Source organism: Populus euphratica, unplaced genomic scaffold (assembly GCF_000495115.2).
Source record: "Populus euphratica unplaced genomic scaffold, PopEup_1.0 scaffold72.1, whole genome shotgun sequence".
Taxonomy (NCBI): Eukaryota; Viridiplantae; Streptophyta; class Magnoliopsida; order Malpighiales; family Salicaceae; genus Populus; species Populus euphratica.
In genome coordinates, this window is record NW_011499922.1 from 826,585 (window position 1) to 854,243 (window position 27,659).

General features: G+C 33.7%; 3 protein-coding genes and 1 pseudogene across 20 annotated transcripts in view; 2 read left to right on the top strand and 2 right to left on the bottom strand.

Annotated features, from left to right (window-relative positions):
- The window catches only part of LOC105135275 (putative disease resistance protein RGA4), a 35,427-nt gene extending 21,397 nt beyond the window's left edge, over positions 1-14,030 (bottom strand). For 6 of the 17 annotated variants that reach the window (XR_844148.1, XM_011040088.1, XM_011040081.1 and 3 more), the window contains exon 1: positions 12,743-14,029. Coding sequence is in view for 15 of the 17 variants with exons in the window: in XM_011040088.1 (XP_011038390.1) it covers positions 12,743-13,932 (1,190 nt within the window). In the remaining 2 variants the exon portion in view is untranslated. Of the gene's footprint in view, positions 1-11,001; positions 11,102-11,867 lie in introns of those variants that run through there. The other 11 variants (XM_011040083.1, XM_011040085.1, XM_011040077.1 and 8 more) reach the window with 8 other exon arrangements.
- Positions 14,031-15,025: 995 nt separating this feature from the next.
- Positions 15,026-18,113, top strand: LOC105135277 (protein DJ-1 homolog D-like). The gene is made up of 5 exons (XM_011040094.1): positions 15,026-15,281; positions 15,366-15,482; positions 16,255-16,695; positions 16,818-17,180; positions 17,657-18,113. The coding sequence occupies exons 1-5, from the start codon at positions 15,231-15,233 to the stop codon at positions 17,843-17,845; spliced, it is 1,161 nt and encodes a 386-aa protein (XP_011038396.1). The 5' UTR covers positions 15,026-15,230; the 3' UTR covers positions 17,846-18,113.
- Positions 18,114-18,360: 247 nt separating this feature from the next.
- LOC105135276 (protein DJ-1 homolog D-like) lies at positions 18,361-20,638 on the top strand (annotated as a pseudogene).
- A 650-nt stretch (positions 20,639-21,288) lies between these two features.
- Positions 21,289-26,628, bottom strand: LOC105135278 (probable polyamine oxidase 4). Of its 2 annotated transcripts, none has more exons than XM_011040096.1 (10): positions 26,132-26,628; positions 24,573-24,688; positions 24,371-24,459; positions 23,834-23,947; positions 23,300-23,387; positions 23,113-23,198; positions 22,916-23,018; positions 22,466-22,563; positions 21,918-22,347; positions 21,289-21,802 (listed from the first exon to the last, which is right to left on the bottom strand). In XM_011040096.1, the coding sequence occupies exons 1-10, from the start codon at positions 26,151-26,153 to the stop codon at positions 21,485-21,487; spliced, it is 1,464 nt and encodes a 487-aa protein (XP_011038398.1). In that variant the 5' UTR covers positions 26,154-26,628; the 3' UTR covers positions 21,289-21,484. The 2 variants fall into 2 exon arrangements, with proteins under 2 accessions (XP_011038398.1, XP_011038397.1); XM_011040095.1 differs by having other exon boundaries at positions 24,573-24,691.
- Between the last annotated feature and the right edge of the window lie 1,031 nt (positions 26,629-27,659).

Below are 27,659 nucleotides of genomic sequence, written 5' to 3' on the forward strand. Positions count from 1 at the left end.
GGTGCTCCCTGTTGTTTTCACCACCTCTCTCCGCAAAGTTTCGCACTCGATTTCGTCCAGCACGTCCTCTGCATCACACAAGACTTCTCTGAGCATATGGAGCCAGAGCCGAATCCTGTCATTCTTTGATTGTTGCTTCTCAGCATCGGACAGCACCACGTTGATGGCTTTCAATCTCTCTTCAAGACGTGCAAGGTCATCTTCAAGTCCCCATGCCAAACGAAATTCTTGAACAGCAAAAGAGCCTAACTTCCCTAAAAGGGATTTTGCAATATCGGCTGCAAAAGCTTCTGCCATTTTCTTTTTGAGTGAGGGGATGAGTGTTTGATAGGGAAAAAATGATTGAGATAAGAGTGGAGTTCCGCTTTCTGAGTGGAGAGGAGAAGTCGTTGAGTCTTCTTAATTAAAATGTACAATGGCTCCATCTCCATGGATCGCGTGTTTAATTGGTTGTTCTCCTGTTCTATTTCTTTTCTTTTCTTTTCTTCATTATATTAGCGATCGATTTAATCCTTAATTGTGTTTGAGTAGTTGACCAAGAAGCTATAATCCCACCCTACGTGTTATCTACGTGCCCAAATGTGAAGTTGAGGAGGGAAAATAATATATAATAAATTAAATACATTATTAACTTATTTGATACAGTATATTCGATATCAATTGAAATTGTGGCTTGGAAAACAGGGATATGTTAGTCATTTAATATCATGGCCGCCCCGCCCACAGTTTCCGCATTTCACACCGAGGAATCACTAAAATGCAAAGTCCACATTCCCAGTAATTCTCAAGCCGAAAGTTTCACAAAACAAGACCCCACCGTAAAGTATCCACGCGTCCAAATTGACTTCATTGACTAATCAACAGGCATCTTCCCTCCCGGTTCCTTCTAACAAGTAAATGTACAGAGTCACCCATTATTACAAAGAAAACCTAAATGACATGGGAAAAGTATTCTACTGTTACCATTTTTTTTTACCTTGTTTTTTTTTTAATATATGGTTTTTTTTTATTATTATATTTTTTTTATTTTTTAATATTAAGATGATTGATAATTTAATTTTATATTTATTTATTTTATCTTTTTATGAACTTAGCATGATTTACAGGTTTGTCAAAATAACATAGATTGTGTCAATTTATAGATTTAAAGGGTTTTTAATTGAATTTGATATTTTTATTCTATTTTTCTCATATTGTTAAAAAATTAGTTTTGGTGAGAAACTATCTTACTAGATTTTATGAAGTAACAAAAATTAAAAGATATGAGGAAAACCATTGTTCTTCTAATTGTATTGTAGACTATAATAGTAATCCACAATATTTTTCTTTTTTTTTTCCTTGTATTTTTTTAATTTTTTGTTATGAGTTTTTTTTTTCAAATCTTTTTTTGTTGATTTTATCTTTTTAAATTGACATTGTTAAGAATTTAGCTTCATAATTTATTTTTTTTAATTTTTTTTATATAAAGTTGATGTGGTTTATGGGGTTGCTAAGGTAAATTAGGTTGCCCTGGTTTATGAGTTTAGTGAGTTGTTTTTTTTTAATTGAACTTAATTTTTTTTTATAGTTTATTTTTTTCTCGTATAGTTAAAAAGTAGTTTTTAGAAAAAAAAATATGTTATTAAACTTTATAAAATAACAAAAATTAAAAGGTGTGAGGAAATCATTTTTCATCTACACACATTACACTGTGAATAACAATAATAACCCAAGTTGTTTTACTTTCTTTCTTTTTTCTTTATGTTTTTGATTTTTTACTATGATTTTTTTAAATTTTTTTTTTGTTGATTTTATTTTTTAATATTAGGATAATTAAAAATTTAACTTCATAATTTATTTCTTTTTATATTATATTTCTTTAAGGTTAACATTGTTTGCGGGTTTGATAGAGAATCCCTGGTTGCCTTGGTTTACAAGTTTGATGGAGTGTTTTTTTTTAATTGAATTGAATTTTTTTATTATTTATTTTCTTCTCGTATAGTTAAAAAAATAGTTCTAGAAAAAAATTATATTATTAAACTTTATAAAGTACATAGGCTTATTCATATATTTGGTTAATTGACTTGGGTCACGGGTCTAGTAAGTTTTTCTTTTTTAAATTAGTTTTTTTTCATCCTTAGATACTAAATTAATTAAGAATTTAGTTTTATAATTAGTTTTGTTTTGTTTTTTATAAAGTTATCATAATTTAAAAAATATCTCAATATTGAGATTGTGTTTGATTTTATAATCATCTATTTTAGTTATTTATAGTTAAATAAAAAATAGATTAAATAGTTTTTTACAATCGTGGAATTTATAATCCAGTTTATAGGTTTGACATACTAATTTGGCTTACTCAATTCACAAATTTTTTTTATTTTTTAATTATTTTTAATTTATTTTTTATCAAAGAATTTGTTAAACTCATAATTTCAATCAAGATCCTGAGATAATCTTATAAATAATTAAGTTTTTATTACGAGTGAATTACAGCTGCCGAACATCTTTGACCATTGTATGCCCTATTTTTTATTTTTTAATTGTTTTTACTCTAAATGGTTTGTGGATGGGTTCGTAGAATTCGGGTAAACCCCTAACTTTTGCAAAGACCAAATAGAGCAAACAGTTGTTTTTTCGTGTTGTAGTGAGTTAATTATTGCCTACAAACCAATGTATTATTATGAGTGCATTACAGCTGCGGAGCATAGTAAATTCTGAGCATTGATATGAAGAGGAAAAACGCCACACCTTTTACTTTATTCCGTAATTTAATTTTAACTTTGCATTCAAAAATTTAATCCCATGACTGCCAAAAATTTTCATGATTGATTATTTTTTATATGGTTTGATTTTTATAAAAATAAATAATTAAACTAGTTTTTTTATAAAAAAACTGAAACTAAACTGAAATTAATTCAAATTAATTTATTTTAATTATTTAAAAATAAAATCAGTTAAAATCGACCAGTTACTAATAGTTGTTTGCTTGTAATTTTTGTAGTTGTAATTATAAAATGGCTGGGGGGGGGTGTGGGTGGGGGTGAGACTTTTTTTTGATTTAGGTGATGGAGAATTTATATAATTGACTTCATTGACTAATCAGCAGGCATCCTCCATCTACCGTGTTGACAGGTTCAGCCTACATGACGAAACACATGGACCTGCGAGGGTCCCTTGGCTTTTATATAAGTAAACGAGATAGCGTCGAGAGCTGTCGCGAGTTTATAAAATTAATATATTTAATAGTATTATAATTATAAATTAATATTAAATAATAAAAATTAAAGATATAATAAAACTAATATTTTATGATGAAAAAAAAATATATTGATGATAAAAAACTTAAAGATTAAACCAAATAATTTGTAATAATTCAACAGTATTTTAGAAGAAAAGATACAATGATTTTATCATATAATTTAGTTTTTTTGTTAATAAAAAACAAAAAAAAATTACAAAACTAAATTTTCTATCAACTTAATATTAAAAAAACCAACAAAGATAATTTTGAAAGGAAAAAAACTTATTAGAAAAAATGTTGTAGCAATTGATAATGTTTTGCAAGGAAAACTATAGTGTTTTTCCTAATAAAATAAAATAAAATAAAAAATTATTTAGAAAAATACTGTAACAATTCATAGTGTTTTGTGAGAAAAAGCTACAATTCTTTTCCTATATGATTTAACTTTATTATAATTATAATTCTTAATCAACTCAATATTAAAAAAAAAACAACAAACATAATTTAAAAAAAAATCATAAAAAATCATATGAGAAAACACTAAATTAATAATTTAGAGTGTTTTAAAAAAAATTATAAAGCTAAATTTTTAATCAAGATATAAAAAATCAAATAAAAAAAAACAATTTTAGAAAAAAAAAATCTTATGGGAAGAGCACAATATAGAGCTCCAAATTCTATCTGACAATCTCCATATACAAGTGTATATTCATTGATTTTATTATTATATTAGAATCAATATGTTCAGTACTCGATTTATATATATATCAAAGAAATCCATATACACCATCAATGAACACACAATCCACTCCAGAGTTAGAAACGATAAGCTCAGTTTGGCAGTCATAGAGCCTGTCGAAGTAGAGAAGCTGGTTAAAGCTTGTGCCTTTAACTGGTGGATAGTTTGGATTGTTGATAGATTTGCCAGCAAAGATTTGGAGTGCGTGCCAAAAACAAGAAGTTGAGGGGATAAAGAGAAGTGCTGTTTCAGTGAAGGTGAAGATGAAGATGGCAGAGAATGTCCATTTCTTGGAATGAATGACAGTTGAAATCTCTTGTTGTTATTGTATTTTAAAAATGTTATTAATAAATTAAAAAAAATTATTATTTAATTTTTTTTATGTGTTTCGATATTTTTAATATGCTGATGAAGAATAAATTTTTAAAATTAAAAAAATATTATTTTAATATATTTATATATAAAAAACACTTTTAAAAAATCACTACTTAAATACCAAACATGCTATTAATGAACATATATCTGATACCCGTTCGATTGTTAAAACACTCAGATTTATTTTAGAGAACAATTATACAATTAAAATGATGTAAGTTTTAAGAAATACATGAAAATTATATCTAATTTATAAATTAAAAAAAAAAAAACACGACTCCGTTCAACAAGTAAAATGAACGAGCAAACCAGAACAGAGCTCGCCAGAATCCTCGAATGGATTTGGTTATGGTAACATTGCACCAGACACATTATGTGAGGAAATTCTACAACGTCTTGCTGGGCATAGCTTGTAGACCGTTGATGCATCCAACAATTCGCAAAAGCATGATCCTGGTTCATGTTACAGGTGATAGGGTCTGACTCAGATTGATAGTCGATGACTATATATTTAATTTAAGCAATTCATTTTTTCAAGCAAAAGCAATGATTTCTTACTCCTTTTGTCATCATTCTCTCTTTTTTTTTTAGATTTTTACATTAATATTTTTTTTAGATTTTTAGATTAATATAGATGTTCATACCAGTTTATCAGCTTACGTGTATTATGATTAATTTTACGAGTCCTGAAATTAACGATCATATAAGCATCTAGTGGCTATCATATGAGCAATCAAGAACTCGAATCTGAGATCACAGAAAAAATAAATTTTTTAATCTCAAGTTTTTATCACTTGAACACTTTGAGCAATCAATAAATAAATTGAAAAACACTATCACATGAGCAATCAATAAATGAATTATTTATTTATTTATTTTTTTTGCAAGTGAGGTTCTAGCCTAGCGGTAAGAGGGGTTTGTCCCCTTCCTCCGCACCTGGGTTCGAACCTCACCATGCACGCCTTAAATTCTACGGTGCCAACGTGACCTCGTTTTGGTTGCATAATATTCCATGGTTCAACTTTTCAAGTTTTAATTAAGCAGCTGTTTTTTTTTAAGTAAATTTCAGTGAATTTTAAAAATTTAATTATTTTTTCATATTTAGTAGTGTAATGAAAAATAAATTGTTTGGTTAAAAAAAAAAAACTTTGTTTTTTTAAGTGGTCTTTTACGAAGCTTTTTTATTTCATGTGGTTCACGTGACTGATTGTGCTGTATCCTTCTTGCTTTTAACCTTTGATAACCTAAACAGACGAAAACGACCACCTTCTCCGTTCTCCACAATTAAGAGACGAAAAAAATCAGCATTCTTAGTACGCCCAATAAAACCTTCAGCATCCATAAAATCAGATCTTAATTGCAAAAATCTGAGCAAGGGACAATCTGAACTTTTAAATCCTTGTACATGATCCGAAACACAATCAAATTTGCTCCAACACCAAGAGAAAGGAAATTTCAACCACCCCTTCTTGCGTCAAAAGAATTATGATCAAATTTGATAGATAAAAAATTTTAATTAAAAAATAATAAGAAAAAAATAAATAATAATTATAAAAATAAGTACCAAAATTAGTATAAAAATTAAATTTTAAAGGATAAGATTAAAAAATAAATATTCCAAACAAAAAATATATACAACAATTAAAAGTTTGAAAACCAAATGTGATACAATTAGCAAATAATATAATAATTTTAAATTTTTTACAAGCTTCAAAATGTGTTTTTCATCCAAAATAAAAATAAAAACACTTTCTTAAAAATCATGTTAAATTTTTTATTGATTAATTTTTTTTAATAATAAATAAATACATAAAAATTTAAAAAATAATTTTTCAAAAATAATTTTTCAACTAATAAATTCTGCCTTGGATTCCATATGCTTTGATTTAGTCGAGGATTCTCCCATCCATTTCTTACTTTCTCAAATCGAGACCAGGTGTTTTAGTTCAAGAGTTTTTAATTAAATGTTGGAAACCTACATCAAAACATTGCGGGATAGTAAGCGAATCTTCTGTTTAGATTAGGTTATTTCTTTGATGAAGTGCTATCAGTAAATATATAATCCAAACTCATCATTTAAATCATAAAATTAAAATAATTTTATAAAAAATAAAATAATCAATTTAAATTATTTTATCAAACTCGTAATTTAATTATAAAATTAAAATAATTTAATATAAAATAAATTAAATAAATATTTTAATATAATTTTCAATCAATTTATTATTAAAAAATAAAACAAAAAATTAATTTAAAAATTAGCTCAAAATGAGCTCATGTATTTGTTAAAACTCATTTGGGGATCTTGGAAATTGTTTCCTCGTAATCTTGGAAGAAACATTTTGAGATCAGCTCGCGCACATAACGCAAGCTAGCATGTTACAAAATGTTTTTATAATTTTGATTGAATGAGTTTAGGTTTTTTTTTTTTATAATTTATGTGCGCGAGCTGATCTCAAAATGACTTTGATTGAATGAGTTTAGGTTTTTTTTTTTTTAAAAATATATTAAAATAATTTTTTATTTTTAAAAAATAGTTTTGACATCAACTCATTAAAAAAAATTAATTTTAATAAAACATTTTTTGAAACGCAATTCAACTAATATCCTAGAAGTAGTAATCTTTTGAAAAACTGAAACAACAAAGAAGGCATCTTTTCAAGACCTTGCATATCTTCGCACAAATTTTCTAGATTTTCACACTCATAGATGAGTAAAGTTTGAAGAAATTTCAAGCAACCAATCTCACCTTTTGGCAACCACTTCTGCTTAGTAACTAGAAATAAATATCCAAGGCTGATCGTTATAATAAAAATTATAATTAACAAATAATATGAATTGTTAGGGACTGAAAGTTTACAATGTAAAGACTTAGAGGATTGAAGTGTATGTTTAGCCCCAAGTTCAAAAAACCCATCTCTTTTTTCCATGCTTTTCATCTTAGTCTCATATCTTATAAATGAACTTTAATTGGGTATTAATTTTGGCCTATAAGGGTAGTAATAAAAAAGAAGAAGAAGAGTGACCAAAAGAAAAGAAAAATCATTGTTGCAATCCGTTATAATTATAATAAAGAAGGCTGTCATCCCGTTGAAACAGGGCTTCGCCGCCTACAATAGGAGATGGTCCAGGCTCATTCGCCATATGGATGACCATGGAAGTAAAAAATTTTCTATTTAATTACGCGTAGGGTCAAAGGGAGGAGTGTTAACCTGCCCTCCCTTCACCGCCTACAATGAAAAGCCCTTTGGTCGGTTGGTTAAGTCTTCGTTCTTCTTTTTTCTGAAGTTCTTAGGACGGTTAGATTTTTTAGGTAATAATAACAGGGTATTTTGAATTGGAAAGGGCAGGAGGTACTGTAATCTATTTTAGAACCCCGTGGGAAACCGACACAAGTAAACCAGCGGGAAAGGAAAAGCTATCAATCGCAATAGGCGCAGGAGATCAAGTCTTAAGTCTAGCATTACTTTAGTTCAAGAGTGAATAAGGAAGTGCAAGGCTAGCTGGCAGCTGTCTGATGAGTTCATCGCTCTCTATGGCCATTTGTCTTTAAGCTTTAGGCCAGTTAGAAAGGTTATGACATGTGGATCCGGACTCACAGGATTATGCCGCCTGGCCCCTACAACACAACTAAGGACGATAGTGGGTGCCCAAGAGGAGGCGAAGTCCTTTGAAAGCGAAAAGTCTTGTGTCCAGAGGTACGGCGAGGAGCAATCAACATCTTAAAGCAAGCAAGCTCCGGGCGAGGCAAGCAATCAAGGTTCCAATTACCTTCCGCGTTCACTTCAGATATTAAGGAAAAAGATGTGGGCCACTCAATAGCGTGCTCAATAAGCGGACCATCCAAGAACCAATGATCCAGCCAGAACGACGTGTTATGCCCATCTCCTATGAGGTATTTGCAATTCAGCATCAAAGAATATTAGAGCCGTTAGTAGCTCCCGGCTTCGAAAGAGCAAGGATGGCCGGAGATACTTTTGTCTAAATCATTTTTGAGTTCATACGCAGTCGAAACATCATAGAATTAGCTAATCCCAAGACCACCTTCATCTATGGGAAGGGTTATGTGATGCCAGGCAACCCAATGATGTTTATGATCCTTATCATGCTAGAATTCTGTTGATATCCTGAAGCACCCCTTTAGGGATTGGAGAACCTGCCAGAACATGGATAGTAATCTAAGATAAAAGATGCTTCACTAGCATTAGCTGGCCACCAGCAGAGAGAGCTTGCCATTCTTACGAATCTTGTTAACAAAAATAAGATCTTCTTCTTCATGAGCCATTCTCATGTGGTGCCATAGAGACGCCAAAAGGCTCTGCTGGTGTGCCCGAATTCGCGGTCTCCTCCTCTAACCAGCGCAGTTCCTCCCTGGCGACCCGGAGCTCCTCCGCGTTCATTCGGAGTTCTCGTTGTAAGCGTCCCTCAGAGAAAGAGAAATCGTTAGGTCCCCGCTCCTACTCCTGAGCTGGAGGGAAGTTTAGATCTTGAAGCGGGAGGGTATATGTTAATAGAACTCGACTAAGAAGTAAGAAGGAAAGGCTTGAAGCCGGAAAGAAAGGGCTTTCAGAGAGGGCTTTCTCGATTTCATGCTGGAAGTTTCTTTCTTTCTCGTTCCGCTCGCTCCTCTACAGGTGTTCGAGCTGCTTGACGCCCTTCTTCTCTAAGTTCCGTTCTTTCAACTCCTTTTGCTTCTGCTTCATCAAATCAAAGAAAAGTGTTCGGGGAAGAAGGTGAGAAATCAGACATGAATGCTGCTGTAGTGATTGAAGGAACGGTCATCAAATCTTTTACTTTTGGAAAAATCTTCTAAAGAATCTATCCTTCACTTGAAACTTCCTAAGCAGTAAGCACAATAGCATAAACAATCCTTGTAGAAAAGCAAGTGATGTCTCTCTCAGAATCTGAGATGCATCAGAGATCAAAGATGATCATGACCTATCCTATCTTGTATACTTTCTCAAGAGTTTTTAATTATGATAATGATGATGCTAATTAATTTTATTTAAGTTTAAAATTAGATTTAAAAATATGATAGAAAAATAGAATACAAAGTCCTGCTATTGATGAAGAACAATCACAAAATTTGCATTTAGATCTTACTAGAAAAAATAAAATATACAACTAGCTATGATGAAAAAAACAATCACGAATTTTTTTTTTAAGATTCTAGTACTATATATATATATATATACTTAAAAAAGTGTATTTACAGATTTCTATCTGTTTTTATACATAAAAAAGTCTCAAATAAAATTTAAAAAGTTTATACAATTAAATAAATCAAGAACTATTTATTATAAAAAAAATTATTAAACTTTATCTCTAATCAATCAAAATTAATAAGTCAAATATATAATCTGGGTCAGAATTAGATCCAGTAATTTTCTTGAAGACTGTTGTATTATTAGAGACAAGTAGCTTGCTCCTTCTCCTCCCAACTTCAGCTTTTTAGTTTGTTTAGAAGCAAGGAAAATGACATGAACGAAACATAAGGGAGCGCTCCTTGTCTTTTGCACAAGGAATATCTGGATAGTGATGATACAAATTCAAGTCACTAATGCTAAATTAAAGCAGGATAACGATGATTTGATAAATTTAAGCTGCTTGTTGCTGGTGGCACATAGTTTAGAAAAAAGGAAAATGGGACAAATGAAGATTTTCAAAACAGAGCTCACAGCACCACCCCTGCCTCCTCTGCAAGCCGCAACCTGGTTTCGTTTAATATTTTAGCTATAAAATCAAGTATGACGAAAACCAGGTCTGAGTAAATATATTACAAATGGACGAGCACCATATTCAGCTCCAAATTCTATCTGACAATCTCTACCACTATGGTATCAAATTTAAAGACTGTTTGTTTTTATGTTTTAAAAGTGTTATTGAAGTATCGGAGTTTGCTGGTAGGTTATGAAGAGAGAATTTCCAATCCGCGATGGTTGATGCAATCTGTCAGCAAAAGTGAAAATGATTAAAACATGGTTAAGTAATTATTAGCTTAGAGAAAGAACGAGGGGAGGTTTTTACCGACGGTGGAGATTGTGCAAGAAGAGTGAAGGCGTGTATTGGAGAGATGAATTTGTTAGGGAAGGAGTCGGGGTGGTTGTGGTGGTATGGATAGTGAAGGCGGCGCAGCTAGTGGTTGCTGTTAGCTATAAAAAATTAATTTAAGCAAAGAAATTTCAAAATTTAATGAAGAACAGAGTGTAAAAATTTATAAACTTCTAAGATGTTATTGGATGTCTCTTCGTTAAGATCTTTGAAGCTCATGAATGAGACATTGCAGTAAGTTCGAGATTCTTGATGACTGTTGTATTATTAGAAACAGGTAGCATAATTATTTAAATAATTCAGAACAACCAAATGTTTATCAATTTATTAACGACAAATTATCACATATAGCTAGCCAAGGAAATTACACAAAGCAGACACGCCGAGCCTTCAGCTGATCTTTGCAAGAGACTAACTGTCGTAGAAGATCTTGGCCGACAGGACCCTCACAGTAGTAAACCTGAAGAAATTGGACAAACATAGAATTTAATAATGATGTATTAAGTTCAATAACGAGCTAGCAAATGAACTGATCGACAACCATTATGAACAAATGAAAAGCCAAGAACATCACCAGCAGGAACTACGAGCAAAGCACACAGGGAACGAATAATAATCTCCAGCAAACACTCTTCATCTTTATTTGAACAAACTAGAATGTCAGCAACAACACCGAACAAATTGAAGTCCCCGAATTATAACCCCAACGAAAGCTGAAAAAAATTAGACAAACATAGAATTTAATAATGATGTATCAAGTTCAAAGAAATTTAAATTGTTGAATGAATTAGTCAACTTTGCATTTTATCATGACATACCTTGTCTTCTTCTCTTGCTTATGGAGTTCCACTTGAACCTGCCTCTCCACAACCCGAGGTTTTGTCAGTTTTTTTTTTTTCCAAAGCTAATATTGTTTTCAGGGAAAATAATTTAGACGAAAAAAGGAATTGAAGAATGGATAAAAATGTAGAACTAGATATGATAGATTTAAATATGGTTGGCTGCTGCTACCTGAATGAGATGTCTCTTCACCGCTGTCATCACCATCAACCTTGAATTTAGGGATATGTTTGATCTTGGGCCAATCTTCTCCTCTTTCCTTTCGGCACCTTTTGCTCAACCTTGGACAACGAGTGATCTCAAGATTTTGAAGTTTATTTAAATTGCGGATGCAATCTGGCATTTCTCCAATGTTGGGACAGCCTCTGATGATAAATGTTTGTAAAGATTCTGCAGATCCTTGAAAAAGCTGTTCTGGTAAGGCACGAGTTGCTGGTAACGCTTTAAACATTACAATACGAAGGGAAAGGGAAACAGGTTTATTTATTTCCTCTTTCTCCTCTTTTATTGTCATCAAATCAAGCTTTTTACACTCACTAATACATAATTCTTCCAGAGTAGTTAGGCATTTTATGCTTCGTGGCAGAGAAATCAAGCCATGACACCCCGCAATAAACAATTTTCGAAGTCTTGTAAGACCTTGCATATCTTCGCACAAATTTTCTAGATTTTCACAACGAACAATGAATAAAGTTTGAAGAAATTGCAAGCACCCAATCCCACCTTCTGGCAACCGCTTCTGCTTAGTTACTAGAAATAAATATCTAAGGCTGATCATGTACCTCACATCTTTGGGCAGCTCTTCTAATCCTTCACCTGTAACCAGAGCTTGCAAGTTTTGCAATTTGAAAAGAGATTTTGGGAGTATTTTTATGTCTCTGTTGTTAAAAAAAACGAGATATCTCAAATGTTTCAAGGCGCCAATCCTCTCCGGAAAAGCCTCAAATTCAGAACCGTACATTAATTCCAAAAACCGCAAATGCTTAAATTCTAACAAACATTTCTCAAAGTCTGTTTTGCATGTAGGCCCCACTATACTATCTGCAAAGACTATTGACCGCACTTGATGGAAGTTGTTTGGGAACTTGGGGAGAGTTTCATGAAAAAATGAATAGGAGTGAAGAACTGTCAAATGACGGGTCATTTTGGACATTTGGTGGTTTTGAGAGCTTATGATTGAAAACTCATTTTGAGCCAATGATGATGCAAGATCATGCATTAAATCATGCATCGTAAAGATAGCTGCATAATTCAAATCCTCGTAATCTTGGAAGAAACATCTTGAGATCAACTCGCGCACATAACGCAAGCCAACTTCTTCCAATTTGTCATTTCGATTTGATGATTGAAGAATGAGCCCATGTGCCATCCAAAATTGCACCAATTGGAGATCTACGAACAGGTAATCTTTTGGAAAAACGGAACAATAAAGAAAGCATCTTTTCAAGTGAGTCGGCAGTCTTTGATAGCTTATTTTCAAGGCAGGTAAAATACCATCTCCCTTCTCTTCCCACTTCTCACTGTCTCTCACCGATTTCCACTCTGTTTCATCAGTCTTACCATACAGTTGAGTCCCCAAGTTAATCACTGCCAGAGGAACTTGCTTGCATTTCGCCACAATTTGTTTCCCAATTCCAACCAAATTTGGATACAACTCCATTTGCCCTTCCTTGAATGCACACTTGTAAAACAACGACAGACAGTCCTCTTGACCAAGAAGACTTAGGTTGTACGCAGCAACAGTACCCATAATGTCAGCAACACGTTGACTACGGGTAGTTACTATAACCTTACTTCCATCAGCACCTTTTGATAGCAAAGACTTCAACAACAACCATTTTTGGGCATCTTCATTCCAAACATCATCCAAAAGAAGCAAGTATTTCCTCCCATTCAGAATTTCTTCAAGCTTTTTTTCAAGTTCACCCACATCCAAATCTGCACATCTTTCCCCAGTTGCAGATTTAATAATCTTTTGTATCACTTGTTTCAAGGAAAAATCATCTGAAACACACACCTCCATCTTCAATTCAAAATGACTTTTTACATTTTCAGCATCACACACCGACTTGGCAAGAGATGTCTTCCCCAAGCCTCCCATTCCTACTATCGGAAGGACAAAGGGATGTGCATCACCAACCTTAGAAGGTGCTGCTAAAAGGTTGATAATGAGTTCTTTGTCTTTATCTCTTCCAATAAGACCGGAAAAGCTCTCAAAGGATCGGTTCATCTCTGTTTCCTCATGCAAGACATGGCTACGATCAATAGCCTGCTCGCTGAGGTTGAACTCAGACTTAAGAGATGAAATCTCAGCTAGTCTTTCTATGATCTTCTTTATCTTATGACCCATTTTTGAACGGAATTTAATCATATTAGAGCTTGAAAAGAAGCGCCGTACGTTTCTGCTGGTGCTCCCTTTAGTTTTCACCACCTGCCTTCGCAAAGTTTCGCACTCGATTTCGTCCAGCACGTCCTCTGCATCATACAAGACTTCTCTGAGATCGTTGAGCCAGAACCGAATCTTGTCATTCTTTGATTGTTTCTGCTCAGCATCGGACAGCACTGCGGCGATAGCTGACAATCTCTTTTCAAGACGAGCAATGTCAGCTTCAAGTCCCCATGCCAAACAAAATTCTTGACCAGCAAAAGTGCCTAACTTCACTAGAAGGGATTGTGCAATGGTGGATGCAAAAGGTCCTGACATTTTCTTTTTGAGTGGAGAGAGGAGAATTAGTTGATAGGAAAAATGATTGAGATGGGAGTGAAGTTATGTTTTCTCAATGGCAAACTTCTTGATTTCTAGCTACGAGCATGCATGTAAAGGCAACACAAACGCCTGTAATTTTGTTCCTGACCTTCCCTTATTCTTTCACTTGTCTCTAACTTTGGAAACAATCTTCCTAATTAGAATCTATCCCTTACTTGGAACTTCCTAAGCAGTAAGCACAATAGCATAAACAACCTTTGTAGAAAAGTAAGTGATCTCTCTCTCAGAATCTGAGATGATCGTCATGTCCTTCTGAAGATGATATAGTGATGATGTATTGTTAATTAATTTCAGTTATGTTTTGTATTCAAATATGTTTTTTAATTAATATTATCTAAATTGAAATATTATATGCACTGATATATTAAATTAATATACCTTTATATTGTATATTAATATATTCTAATATATTATTTCCTATATAAATATAACAGTGATTTATTATTTTTTTAATAATATTATATTTTAAAGTATTATATATATATATATAATGAAATATTATATCACTTTAGTTCTTAGGTCTTTATGAAAAGTGATTTTCAATTTTTTATACTATAAAACATTTTTCTCCATCTAAAACCTATGTTTATTTTTTTATTACAAAATAAATTTTGTTAACTATATAATTTTTCATAATATAATCAAACATAAAAAAAATCATAACAAAACTTTTTAATTAAACACTAAACAAATAAGGCATAAGTTATATTAAAGATACATTCCTAGTGTTTATTTAATGCATTTTTTGTGTGGTATCTCACATATATTTAATACATTTAAATAAATTTGATAAAAAATTGAAACTAAAGAAATTAAGTCATTTTTAAGTGATATTAAGAATATTTTTGAATCTCAATTGAAGCATAATCCATGTCTCAGATACTCTTTAACATTAAATAAAAAAAATTAATTATTTTATGTTATTATTTATTTTCATTTAACTCATTCCTTTACTATTTAATTTTTAGTCACAAAATCTTTACAATCCAGATTCTTCTATCAAAGAAAATCTATTTTGGACCTGTCCTTGCGTTGATCACGACAAAATAGCACATGAACTAACCATGCTTATACAAAAACAATAACGAAAACATCATTTCTCTCCGAAATTATCATCACTTCTATAAAACTCACGAACTCCACAAAAAAAAAAAAAAAAAGAAGAAGAAGAAGAAGAAGAAGAAGCATAGAACTACGAAAGAACTCAAGCTCAAGCTTAATTTTCAGTATAAAAAATGGGCAAGAGTGTTTTACTGCTATGTGGTGATTACATGGAAGATCATGAGGTGGGCTGCTTTTGTTTTTATCTATCTTGAATTGTTTCTTGAATCTTGGATTGATGAAGAATTGTGGGTTCTTGTTTTTTGTAGGCTATGGTTCCATTTCAAGCTTTGCAGGCTTTTGGGATTACTGTCGATGCTGCCTGTCCTGGCAAGAAAGCTGGGGATATTTGCCGCACTGCAATTCATGATTCTGCTGGTTATCAGGTGCTCTCTCCCTCATTATACACATTTAATCATCATATTGGATTCTTGTTTTTGGCTGTTTTGAAAAACCTTAGTAATTTGCTGATCTTACTTGGTTCAGTCATCGAAGCTTTAGTTTTAGCATTTTTTTTCAATAATTGGTGAAAATAAGAAAGCTTTTTTTTTTTTTTCCTTTTTATGGATTTGTAAAGTTAATTTTAACTTATTCAAAATATGTATTTGTTTTTCTCTATATATATTGCTTACCTCACACTTTACTGCTATTAATCTGCAGATTATTGGGTTTTATCGTTGCTGTATGTCTTCTTTGAGTAGTTTAGTGGATAAAATCTAATACTTTGAGACTAATCTTCACATGTAATTGGTATTGAAATTTTAATTTTTGATTAATTAATAAGGTAATAAAAGATATTTTCTTAATGTAATAATAATTTTGTGATAACTGAAATGAATGCCTGTAGTTGTCGTGGTGATCTTAGTGATGATGGTGGTTGCGGTTGTGGTGGCAGTGTAGTAGTGATAATATTAATATGATAATTTCTTTGATGTTTGTGCTGAGTGCTAATTTTGATAACTGCGTGGTTGTGGTGATGATCATTTTACATGCATTATGTGTTTATCAAGATCCTTTTTTATGATAATTTATGTGCGTTGTTTTTCTAATAAGCTGTTGGTGGATGTAGGTCTACTGATTGATTAAAGTACAAGCATAATATATCAATTTCATAAACTTAGTTCTGATAGGTGTTTTTTGGAACTTTATTGATTTTAGACTTATACTGAGAGTCGTGGTCATAATTTTACTCTCAATGCAACATTCAATGAAGTTGATTTTGGCAAATATGATGGGCTGGTGATACCTGGAGGACGGGCTCCAGAATATCTTGCCATGAACGAATCTGTGTTAGATTGTGTCAGGAAATTTTCTGACTCAGGAAAGCCAATTGCCTCTGTTTGCCATGGACAATTGATCTTGGCAGCTGCAAATTCAATAAAAGGTCGGAAATGCACTGCATATCCTGCTGTGAAACCTGTGCTCATTGATGCTGGCGCTCATTGGGTTGAACCTGAAACCATGAAAGCTTGTGTTGCTGATGGAAATATCATCACCGGAGCTACATATGAGGGGCATCCTGAGTTCATCCAGCTATTTGTGAGAGCACTGGGGGGCAAGATAACTGGTTCAGATAAGAAAATTTTGTTTCTCTGTGGGGTAAGTTCTAATTATTTGTTTTTAATTCTTCATTTTTTTTCCATTGACTGAGGTCATGCTTATGAAACATGTGTTGTCTCATTGTTGCTAAGAATCCTTGCTTCTTTTGTCCTTGCTTGCAGGATTTCATGGAAGATTACGAGGTAACTGTTCCTTTTCAGTCTCTTGAAGCTCTTGGGTGCCATGTTGATGCAGTTTGCCCCAAGAAGAAGGCTGGGGACACCTGCCCAACTGCAGTCCATGATTTTGAAGGTGACCAAACTTACAGTGAGAAGCCTGGTCATAGTTTCACTCTAACAGCAAGCTTTGAAGGTTTGGATGCCTCAAATTATGATGCTCTTGTCATTCCTGGAGGCCGGGCTCCAGAATACCTGGCACTGGATGAGACAGTGATTGCTTTGGCGAAAGAATTCATGCACTCTAAGAAGCCTGTTGCATCTATCTGCCATGGGCAGCAGATCTTAGCTGCTGCCGGAGTTCTTAAGGTAGTTTTGTGTTTTCTTGCGAGGAATGTGGTGTATTTTCTTCACGTAACGCACCTAGAATATGTGCAAATGCAACTAATTTATAGTTGTGTGCACATGTTTTTGTTTGTTAGAAAAACTGCCATCAATGAACATTCAAGGAGACATGGAAATGCTTAAACTTTAATTTTACCATGCATCTTTTAACATTGAAAATTATACTCCTGTCTTTCCCGTTCAAACTTTAACTCGGACTAGGTGCCCTTTTTTATTAGATTTAGCTCTGTAGAATTTCGTATGCAACTGCTCATGGCTTATATCTTCACATGAGAAATTCAAACTCCTCGATCATCATATTTAAAGTTCCATGAGAATTGTTTTCAAGGGCCCTTTTATCTTCTATATTTGGAACGTACTTCTCTTGATCATAGAATTACAAATATTATGCTATTTCATGTGTCAGGCTGTATAATCGCTAATATGAGTCATCTTTGCAGGGAAGAAAATGTACCGCATATCCTGCAGTGAAGCTGAATGTTGTCTTGGGAGGGGCAACATGGCTAGAACCTGATCCAATAGATCGCTGCTACACTGATGAAAACTTGGTTACAGGTGCTGCTTGGCCAGGGCACCCTCAGTTCGTCTCTCAGTTGATGGCCTTACTTGGCATCCGAGTGTCATTTTAGCTATTTTCATGTAACTAGTATGCTTGTATCTTATATCAAATAACATGATGTGTGCGGTTTCCATGTTTGGGTCTAGGAATCCATGGATCCTTGTCACTTGTATGCGGTTTGCCTGTGCCGAAAATAGACTTCTATACCATGCAAATAAGTGACTTTCTGGATTGTTGGTTGTGGGAAATGAGTGATGACCTATCCATACGGTGCTGTGAATGTATCATGTGGCCTGATTATAAAGGATGTGGAATTTTGCTTGCACTTGCAATTCAAACTCATTATTTTGAATTTGATCTTGAACACGGAATGGTGAAGATATGTTGGTTATTTTATTGGCAGGGGATTTTGCTTATAACTTGAATAATCGTAGACACAAGGAACGGGTCATTTCATGAATGATGTGGAAAAATTTAGATGAAATCACTTCAAAGGTCATGCTGATCGCTATAACAAGTTGGTGAGTTAGTCTCAATGCGATCTAGTCCAACAATAACAAAGCTCCCATTTAATATTTTTATTGGTTGCCATGTGCATTGATCCAACATTAACGAAGAGAGTTGCAGAACATTTTTAGTCAACGATAACAAAGAGAGTTAAAGAACAATTCAGTTTCTCTTGCACTTGCAGTCTTTATAAAAGCACGAAACTCCACTTGAGAGATGATAGCAATAAACAAAGCGAAAGCTTAAGTCTTATTTTTTAGCATCAGCAATGGCTAATTGCAAGCCACACAAGAAAGTTTTATTGTTATGTGGGGATTTCATGGAAGATTATGAGGTGGGTTGCTTTCATTTTTATCTTTCTCATTTTGGAGTTTCTTTCCCCCTTGAAGTCTTTAAATGATTGGGTTTTTTATGTTTTGCAGGCTATGGTTCCATTTCAAGCCTAGCAGGCTTATGGAATAGCAGTTGATGCTGTCTGTCCTGGCAAGAAAGCTGGTGATTGTTGCCGCACTGCAATTCAAGACTCTGGTGCCTATCATGGCTATCAGGTCTCCTTTACCTCATTTTATGTTAATCTCTTACAATATCCATTTCTTAATGAAAATATTATTTGTTTGGATATAAAATGTATCCAAATTTAGTTACTTGCAACTCCGACTTGGTTCTGTTTAATTGTTTGTCTTCTGATATGGATGCTGGAGTAATGGTAGAAGATGATGTAGTGATGATCTTGAATTGATGGCGATAGTGGTTGTGGTGGGAATGATAATGATTTTGTGATGGGTTGTGCCCGGTGTTAAAGATATAATAGTTATTATGATGATCATTTCACGTCCATAATGTGTAAACTGAGCTCCCTTTTTTATGTGTTCTGTTGGCAAATATAGTACAGCCACTCATTTCCCTATCTCTGATATGTGTTTTTGGAACTTCACTTACTGTAGACTTTAACAGAGAAGCGTGGACACAACTTTAGTCTCAATGCAAACTTCGATGAAGTTGATTTTAGTAAATATGATGGGCTGCTTCTACCAGGAGGAAGGGCTCCAGAATATCTTGCCATAAATGAATCCGTGTTAGATTGTGTGAGGAAGTTTTCCGACTCAGGAAAGCCGATTGGCTCTATTTGTCATGGACAATTGATCTTGGCAGCTGCTGGCTCAGTAAAAGGTCGGAAGTGCACTGCACTCCATGCTCTGGGACCTGTGCTCATCAGTGCTGGTGCTCATTGGATTGAACCCAAAACCAGGATGGATTGCGTAGCTGATGGCAATATCATCACTGGAGTTATATATAGGGCTCATCCTGAGTACATTCGGCTCTTTGTGAAGGCACTCGGAGGCAAGGTAACTGGTTCAGATAAAAGGATTCTGTTTCTCTGCGGGGTAAGTTATATTGTTCTAATACAATTACTACTTGTCTCTTACTATCAAGCTTGAGGAAACATGTGTTTTCCTTGTTTACCAAGAATCCTTTGTTCTTTTATTTCTGCTTGCAGGATTTCATGGAAGATTATGAGGTAACTGTTCCTTTGCAGTCCCTTCAAGCTCTTGGGTGCCATGTTGATGCGGTTTCCCCTAAGAAAAAGGCTGGGGATATCTGCCCAACTGCAGTCCACGACTTTGAAGGTGACCAAACATATAGTGAGAAGCCAGGCCATAATTTCATTCTAACTGCTTCCTATGAAGGTTTGGATGCCTCTAGTTATGATGCTCTCGTCATCCCGGGAGGCCGGGCTCCAGAATATTTGGCACTGGATGAGACAGTGATTGCCTTGGTGAAAGAATTTATGCAATCTAGGAAGCCTGTTGCATCCATCTGCCATGGGCAACAGATCTTAGCTGCTGCTGGGGTTCTTAAGGTAGTTTCCTATTGTCTTGTGAGGAAGCCTGTTCATAGACTTACAAATACTATGCTATCACATGTCCCATGGCTTATAATCTTCAATTTGAATCACGTTTGCAGGGAAGAAAATGTACTGCATACCCTACGGTGAAGCTGAATGTTGTCTTGGGAGGGGCAACATGGCTAGAACCTGATCCGATAGATCGCTGCTACACTGATGAGAACTTGGTTACCGGAGCTGCTTGGCCAGGGCACCCTGAGTTTGTCTCTCAGTTGATGGCCTTACTTGGTATTCAAGTGTCATTTTAGCTGCTACAACGTTAAATAATGTGCCTGTATCTTATTTCAAATAACATACCGATGCAGACACCATGCATGTTTGGGTCTAGAAACCCATCTTGTATCAAATAACACATGGATTCCATATCTGTTACTGGAATCCTTGTCACTTGTGTTCATCTTTGCCTGTGGACAAAATAGACTTCCATATTGTTCAAAGCAACAACTCTTACGATTGTTGGTCATGCGAATCAGTGATGGCCGAGTGCCCCTTCTATGAAACCATGTGCCCATAGATGCTGACACCCTGAGATCTTCCAGCTATTTGTGATGGCATTGGGAGGCAAGATATCTAGTTCGGATAAAAGGATTTCGTTCCTCTGTGGGATAATTATAATATAGCTTGACAAAAATGTGTCTGGTTACTATAAGAATCCTTGCTTCTTCAATCCGCCCCTTCTTGTCAGGTGTCATTGAAGATAACAAGGGACACATTCCTTTTTGAATCCCTTCAGGATCTTAGGTGCCATGTCGATGCTGTGTTGCCGGAATAAGAAGGTTGAGGGCTTATGCTCAACTGCAGTGCATGAGTGGATGGCTTGCATAGTTTACAGAGAAAAGCTAGGTCATGTTCTCAAACTAACAGCTTCCTATGAACGTCTAAATTTATGATACCCTTCTTATCCCTGGAAGCCAGGCTGAAGAGTGTTTAGCAGGGAGATAATACAGTGACTGAGTTGGTGGAATACTTCATGCAATTATACAAGCCATTTGCAACTAGAGGTCAGAGGCCACGCAGGGCTTTTGCTGCACTAATGAGAGTTTGATCAATGAAAATAACTGATTTCATCTCTAAGTTAACGGACCTAATGAGTATTCAGGTGTCCACATGTGATGTATTTTGTACCGAAAAACAAGCGAAATGGAGACTCAATGTTGAGGATGATATAATAAAAGGTAGAGAAGTTCTTGTTCAAGTTCTGGAACTAGAATGAAATATCAGCATATTACATATGCTTCTCAAGTTTAGCAACACCAACATAGAGAATGATGCCTATTTACCTGTGGATAAATTATTTCACATCCTTGAGATTTGGAGAGGAAATGTAGCATCATGGATTGCACCTCTAGAAGGGACTAGGTGGAGATTATCGAAGTAGCCAAGTCTCTCTAATAGGTGTCTTTGACAGCTCTCGGCAGCCATAATTCCAGCTGCGTATGCTCCATGCACAGATCCTTGATGGTCCTCCATGCTAACTGCTTCTCCTCCAAAGAAGAGATTGCCCAAAGGTGCGCGGAGTCTCTCATATGAATCTTCAGGCTTTCCAACCAGATCATAAGAGTAACAACCAAGTGAGTTGGGGTCTGTTCCCCATCGTGTTACAAGATACTGAACCTGTTCCAGCAGAGCCAATGATATCAGTTTATAACATTTTTACATAAGAACCGAATTGAGAAAAAATTCAAGAACAGAGATTATAGGGCAGTGCAGAGGGCTAAATGAAATTTACCGGCTCTGTTGCGTTAGGAAACATTTTCTTCAGCTGCAACATCACAAATTTTGCAGCAGATTCATCAGATAGCTTCTCAAGATCGTAAGCAAACCTTCCAGCAGCCATGTAGACAAGAACAGGATGGCCCGTTGCCTTGTGAAGATTGAGAAAATAGCCACAAGCATAAGATGTGGGCGCAACAATGCCCAACAGTTCCAAATCTGGCCAAAATACTTGATCAAATTGCAATGCAATCTTGTTTTCACAGCCAAAACCAAGATCCGAAATTGCATCAACCTTCCACTGTGGCAGCTTTGGCTCAAAATGAATTAAGTTGGCTTTGAGAATCCCAAGGGGTACTGTAATGATAGCTGCATCAGCAATAAAGCCTGTTCCATCCTCTACTGTGACCATCACCTTATTAGGCCCGTTGGATATTTTTGTAACCCTACTCGTCACAATTTATTAAAGAAAGAAAATCATTCGCTTCTGGAAGCACCATATAACACCTTTTCAATTCAGAAAACAAGAACACGGCCAAAATATTAAGATATGAGCAAGTATACCTGTGATTCAACTTTATATCAACATCTTTTGCAAGAGCCTTTATTATAGGGTCATAACCTTGCACCATAAGACCATGACCTCCGGAAAGAACTTGCTCCTACATGTGAAGAAGTGCCCTCAACAGTGTCATTGTTCATCTAAAGATACACTCAAAGTGACCTTAACATAGCACAGCTTTGTATAGAATTTTGCAATATGCAAATTCTGCAATCTAAGATTCTCAAAAAAGTTTCACTAATTCTTAGCTTCTGCTATCTCTAAGCAAAAAAAAATTCTGAATCTAAAGCCAACCTGTGTTTTTTAAGGCAAAGCATTTTTTTGACATATTAGAATGTTGTGAGGAAACAAACGGTGCATTAAAGCAGAATCATCCTCACACAGTTCAAGACAAATTGCAGCACAACGCAAAGCAACTTAGGAGAGATTCAGAAGATCAATAGTACACTTGCCTGATCCCAAGATTTCAGTGATATCATATCAGCATCTGCTGCAAACCACGCTTCCATTCTACAGATGTACCATTGCAGCACTTCATATGCAAGTCCTTCTTGCCTAAAGACATTGGAAGTTTTATTAGCAGTTCCAAAACTCCATGCTGATAAATTCCAAAACTTGAATTTGTTACACTTTGTTCTTTTAACCATACCTTAATTCTGGATGCTTATCTAGCACAATCCAAATTGCTTGAAGAACAGACATGTCATCGGTGTGTTCATCTCTTACTTTCTCAGTCTAAAGTGTAAACAAAGGACTTAGTTTGCTTGCTGTAGAAGAGGGTAATTTCTAATCATAAAAGAAAGGTTCTCGTCACAGAAATTAGTGAGAAGATCTACCTCCTCGAGAATTCTTTTGAATGTATCTCCAACTTCAATGACCATCTGTTGTGGAACTTGATGTCCTTCCTTGTCAAAAAGGGTATAACTGAAAGGGCAAAACCCAAATTAATAAGAACAATCGTAAATCATAAGGTTCAAAACATTGCAGCTTCGATCCAAGCTTTTTCTACCAAATTATAGGTAGGACTGCGGCCTATTGATCAATTCATCATTCAATTAGGAGCATGTATAACTTTATTCATTGTAAAAAGAAGTTGGCCAATGTTTGTATGATCTTGTATGTTCTGAAAGATACAGGAATACAGCATTGGTTATGAAAATTCAAAGCTATAATGCAAAGGTAATATTGGATGCAATTTGCTCCATGAAACAAGCAAGAACTGGAATACGAAAAAACTGTAGGATTTGAAATGCATAATTTAACCACAAACACATAAAATTAAAAGGCAAAAGGAAAACTTAGAAGTCTGCTTCATGCAACATCTGAAGTGAATTGCAGAGGATATAAATGTAAAACTAGAAATGACTGACCTCTCCAGATCATGGTCATACAATACAGAGTTGTCACCACTAGTACGGTATAATTTAAGCCCCAGACCTCGTATCAGCGGAGCCAAAGGATTCTCATTGCAAACACCATGTAGCCTAGATTGTAACATGTAATGAATTAACACCTTGAGGAATCTATCTATCAGTTGCTTCACATTTACAAACAATACATTTCAAGGAAACCGAACACAGATTACAGGCACTGGTAAAGCGAGTTTAAAGAGCCAAATGACACATGAGGAAGAAAAGAGATCTTTTTCTCAGCTTCTAGAGAAATTAATTGGGTTTTCAAGACATGATTAATGAGCATTAACATCCCAAAAAAAAACGACATTATGTATCAACCTTGTCTATGCCAGCATATTTAAAGTGCATTAATTCCCAAAAACAAGGCAATCACATTGCTAGAATATGAGTGAAATCTATAATAAGCAAGATACTAAGCAAGAGAAGGGATAAACAAGAGTAAGGTAAAGGTTCCAATAAGATCAAATATCAGTGAGAAAGACAAAAAAATACCAGGATGCTCCTAAATCCACTGGATAGCCAAATGAATAATCAGTATGAATGCGGCCACCGAGTCTATCCCGTGATTCCAGCAAGATCACCTTAAGCAAAACAACAACGATTAGCCAATTGATGCATATTAATACCCTATATCCCAACATACAACTAAAAAACTCTAGACTCATATGTACATGTATATGCACAGTACGCTAACCTTAAAAGATGCCTCATGCAGCATTCGTGCAGCAGCAAGCCCTGAAATACCACCACCAATCACGATGACAGAAGGAATTGAACTGTTTTGCCTCTCAACTTGTGAAGGTAAAGTGCCTCCTGATTAGTTGAACAAAAATCAGCAAAAGACAGAACAAAATAAATGTACTTATCAAAAAGTACAGAAGCAAGCAAGCCTGGAGAGACATTTAGAATATTACATCTAACTTGGTAATCATGGAAGATTATAGATTTTAACTCAGCCTTTCCTTTAAGTAAAAATTATCCTGCTACTGATTTTGACTTAAAACTCATCATGTCGAAGGGATTCAAAGAAACAACTTATAACATTATTCACAACGGCATTGCCACAGATATCATACAATCACAGAATCTAGTAAAAGCAAAATAAATAAATAAATAAACTTTTTGAATATCTCATGTCTCAAAATCCTTTAGGTTGCATTTAATGTCTTAGGATATAAGTGACAGATATAGAGACATAAACATGTTTAACATAAAGAGACAAAAATATAAAACAAATTTGTTTCAAGGACAATTTTGAAGTGAAGACATGTTCCCTCAATCCCTATTGTTTCTATATCTCCATCTTTTCTGTCCCGAGATAATGAGCTAACTTATAAATACTACTAAATGCCCTCCTATTCAATTTCATTTCTCTCCATCTCCATGCCAATAAAATGAACAACTCATATCCATCCTAGTACAATACAGCAGCAAAGGACTTGGAGATATTTGGAAATATGATAATAATCACGGTTTAAAATACTTTTCGTTTAAAAATATATTAAAATAATATATTTTTTTATTTTTTAAAAAGTATTTTTAATATTAACATATCAAAATAATTTGAAAATATAAAATAAATTAATCATTTAAAAAACAAAAATTCAACCGTGTTCTCGAACACTTATTTCATCTAGCACCACCCCAATAGCATAATCACAAGATAATCATTTAACATAAAATTTGTTCAGAATCCCAAAAACTCAAATTTTCTTGAAACAAAATCAATTTACCTCCTATTTTTTACCCTAACTCAAACCTTCTAAAAACACTTCAGAGACAAACCTCAAGCACATGGTAAATCTCCACATTGCAGGCCCCCACAATGCTAGCACCGCATCATGCATGTTATCATATCTACATATTTGCAAACATGATCATCCAGTCTAACGGCCACCACATTAGCAACTTTGCTAGTAATGTCACGTGATAGTTGCTTCGATAATTAATATATGTTTCACGTTATTTAAAAAAAATATATTTTTCAACTTAAAACATTTTTTCTAAAAGAATATATTAATATTAATTACTAAGAATCTATTAATATTAATTACTACAATTAAATATTAATTTCGACGCAACAGTATCGAACTACTGTTATCATAACTACCCTATCATTTCATCCTCAAATTCCAAGACAACAAAAAATTTAAAATCAAACAAAAAGAGAATACAATATTCTCATTTCAGCTTTATCAAATTAAAAAATTAAAACTAAAAATTCAATAAATAAAAAGCAGATAATATACTAACCGTTATCAATCAGATTCTCCATTTTTTAATTAAAAAAACCACAGAATCACCCAATTCGACGAATTATTCTTCAAAAAATCACTGATCGCTCGCGAATGCTTGTTTGTTTAGAGAGAGTAAGAAAAACGATGCGTTTAGAGGTGTATAGGAATAGGAAAATTAGAGATTAACTGAGAAGAGTGATAAAGAATATATAACAAAATTCCAGCAATAAAGCGACTAAAAAGGCTGCTCGATGACGAAGAAGACGAAGAAGAAGAAGAGCAATGGAACTGCTGCTTCTGCTGTTGTTTACGATTTAGAGAGCTCATAAGGAGAGATTTTCTTAAATTCTCTCAAAATTATTTTTGCCTTTTGAATTAAACCTAAGATTTGAATTTGATGAAGAAGAAACGGTTGCATGGATCGGATTTATTGAAATTTTATTTGAAAAAATCAATCGGTTAATGCAGAAAACAGGGGAAAGAAGAATTGTCTTTTGAGTTACGTGTTTTGGTGCGGAGTCTTCCATTACTGGTGGTTTGTTTATATTTATAGGGACAGGTCGCTGCTTCTAGTTTGTGGAGTAAATTGTAAGTTGGTCCCTGTATTTTTGAAAATGAATGGAATAGTTCATCTAGTTTTGAAAATTAGTTAATTAGTCCCTAAATTTTAATTATTTTATACATATGTTAAATTTATATGTGATACTTGAAATGCCCCGTGAGAAAAGGCAGCCGGGGTCAAGGAAAAGAGGAGGAGAGTAGAGATAGTAGGGGCAAAGATATCAAATATGGCTTGATTCATAACTTGATTCATGGATATAGTTATAACTTATTCATGGATATAGTTATAAGTTGAGAGAGTTAATCTAGATTATTTAAATTAAAATTATTTTTATTTAAAAAATAAAAATAAAATGATATTATTTAAAAATAAAACTAAGTTTTAACCAAATTTATTAGATTGATAATTGATTTACTGAGTTGATCAAATTAACTTTATATTAATTTTTAAAAAAAATTATAATTTAATTCAAAATTGATTCATCTAGCAAGTCAATTTTAATAAACAACTAGAAAAGAAAGTAAAGGAAGAGAGGATAAAGAAAAATATTTTTGTGATGATTTAATATTTTTAATGGAGATGAAAATGGGAAACAAGGGTAGTTTAGAGATAAAAATATTGAATTAGGGATTGTTTTTATCAGCTTAGTAACTGTGATTTTTTTAAAAATAATAATAATTAATAATACAATTAAAAAATGAATAATTTTAAAGTTCTTTAAAAAATATTGATGAGATTTTTTATTAGTGGTTCCTTTTATAATTAACATGATGAATAATATTCACAATTTATCGATGATTTTACCAATGGAATAAATTCCATTAATAATTTTGATAGTAAAAATAACAAGTCATTGTTTTTTTTGTTTTTTTTAATTATTTTTTTCTTAATATAATTACCTCAATATATATTAAGGGAATATATCTATCAGTAAATTTCCAACGAAAATATTCCCAGGTATTTTCATTTGTATTTATCAATT

Coding starts and splice junctions, on each gene's coding strand:
- LOC105135277 (XM_011040094.1), top strand. CDS start 15,231: ATGGGCAAGAGTGTTTTACTGCTATGTGGTGATTACATGGAAGATCAT. Junction 15,282..15,365: donor ATTACATGGAAGATCATGAG/GTGGGCTGCTTT, acceptor TGTTTTTTGTAG/GCTATGGTTCCATTTCAAGC. Junction 16,696..16,817: donor AAATTTTGTTTCTCTGTGGG/GTAAGTTCTAAT, acceptor CCTTGCTTGCAG/GATTTCATGGAAGATTACGA.
- LOC105135278 (XM_011040095.1), bottom strand. CDS start 26,153: ATGGAGAATCTGATTGATAACG. Junction 24,460..24,572: donor TGCATGAGGCATCTTTTAAG/GTTAGCGTACTG, acceptor GTTTTGCTTAAG/GTGATCTTGCTGGAATCACG. Junction 22,564..22,915: donor CACTGAAATCTTGGGATCAG/GCAAGTGTACTA, acceptor CTTCACATGTAG/GAGCAAGTTCTTTCCGGAGG.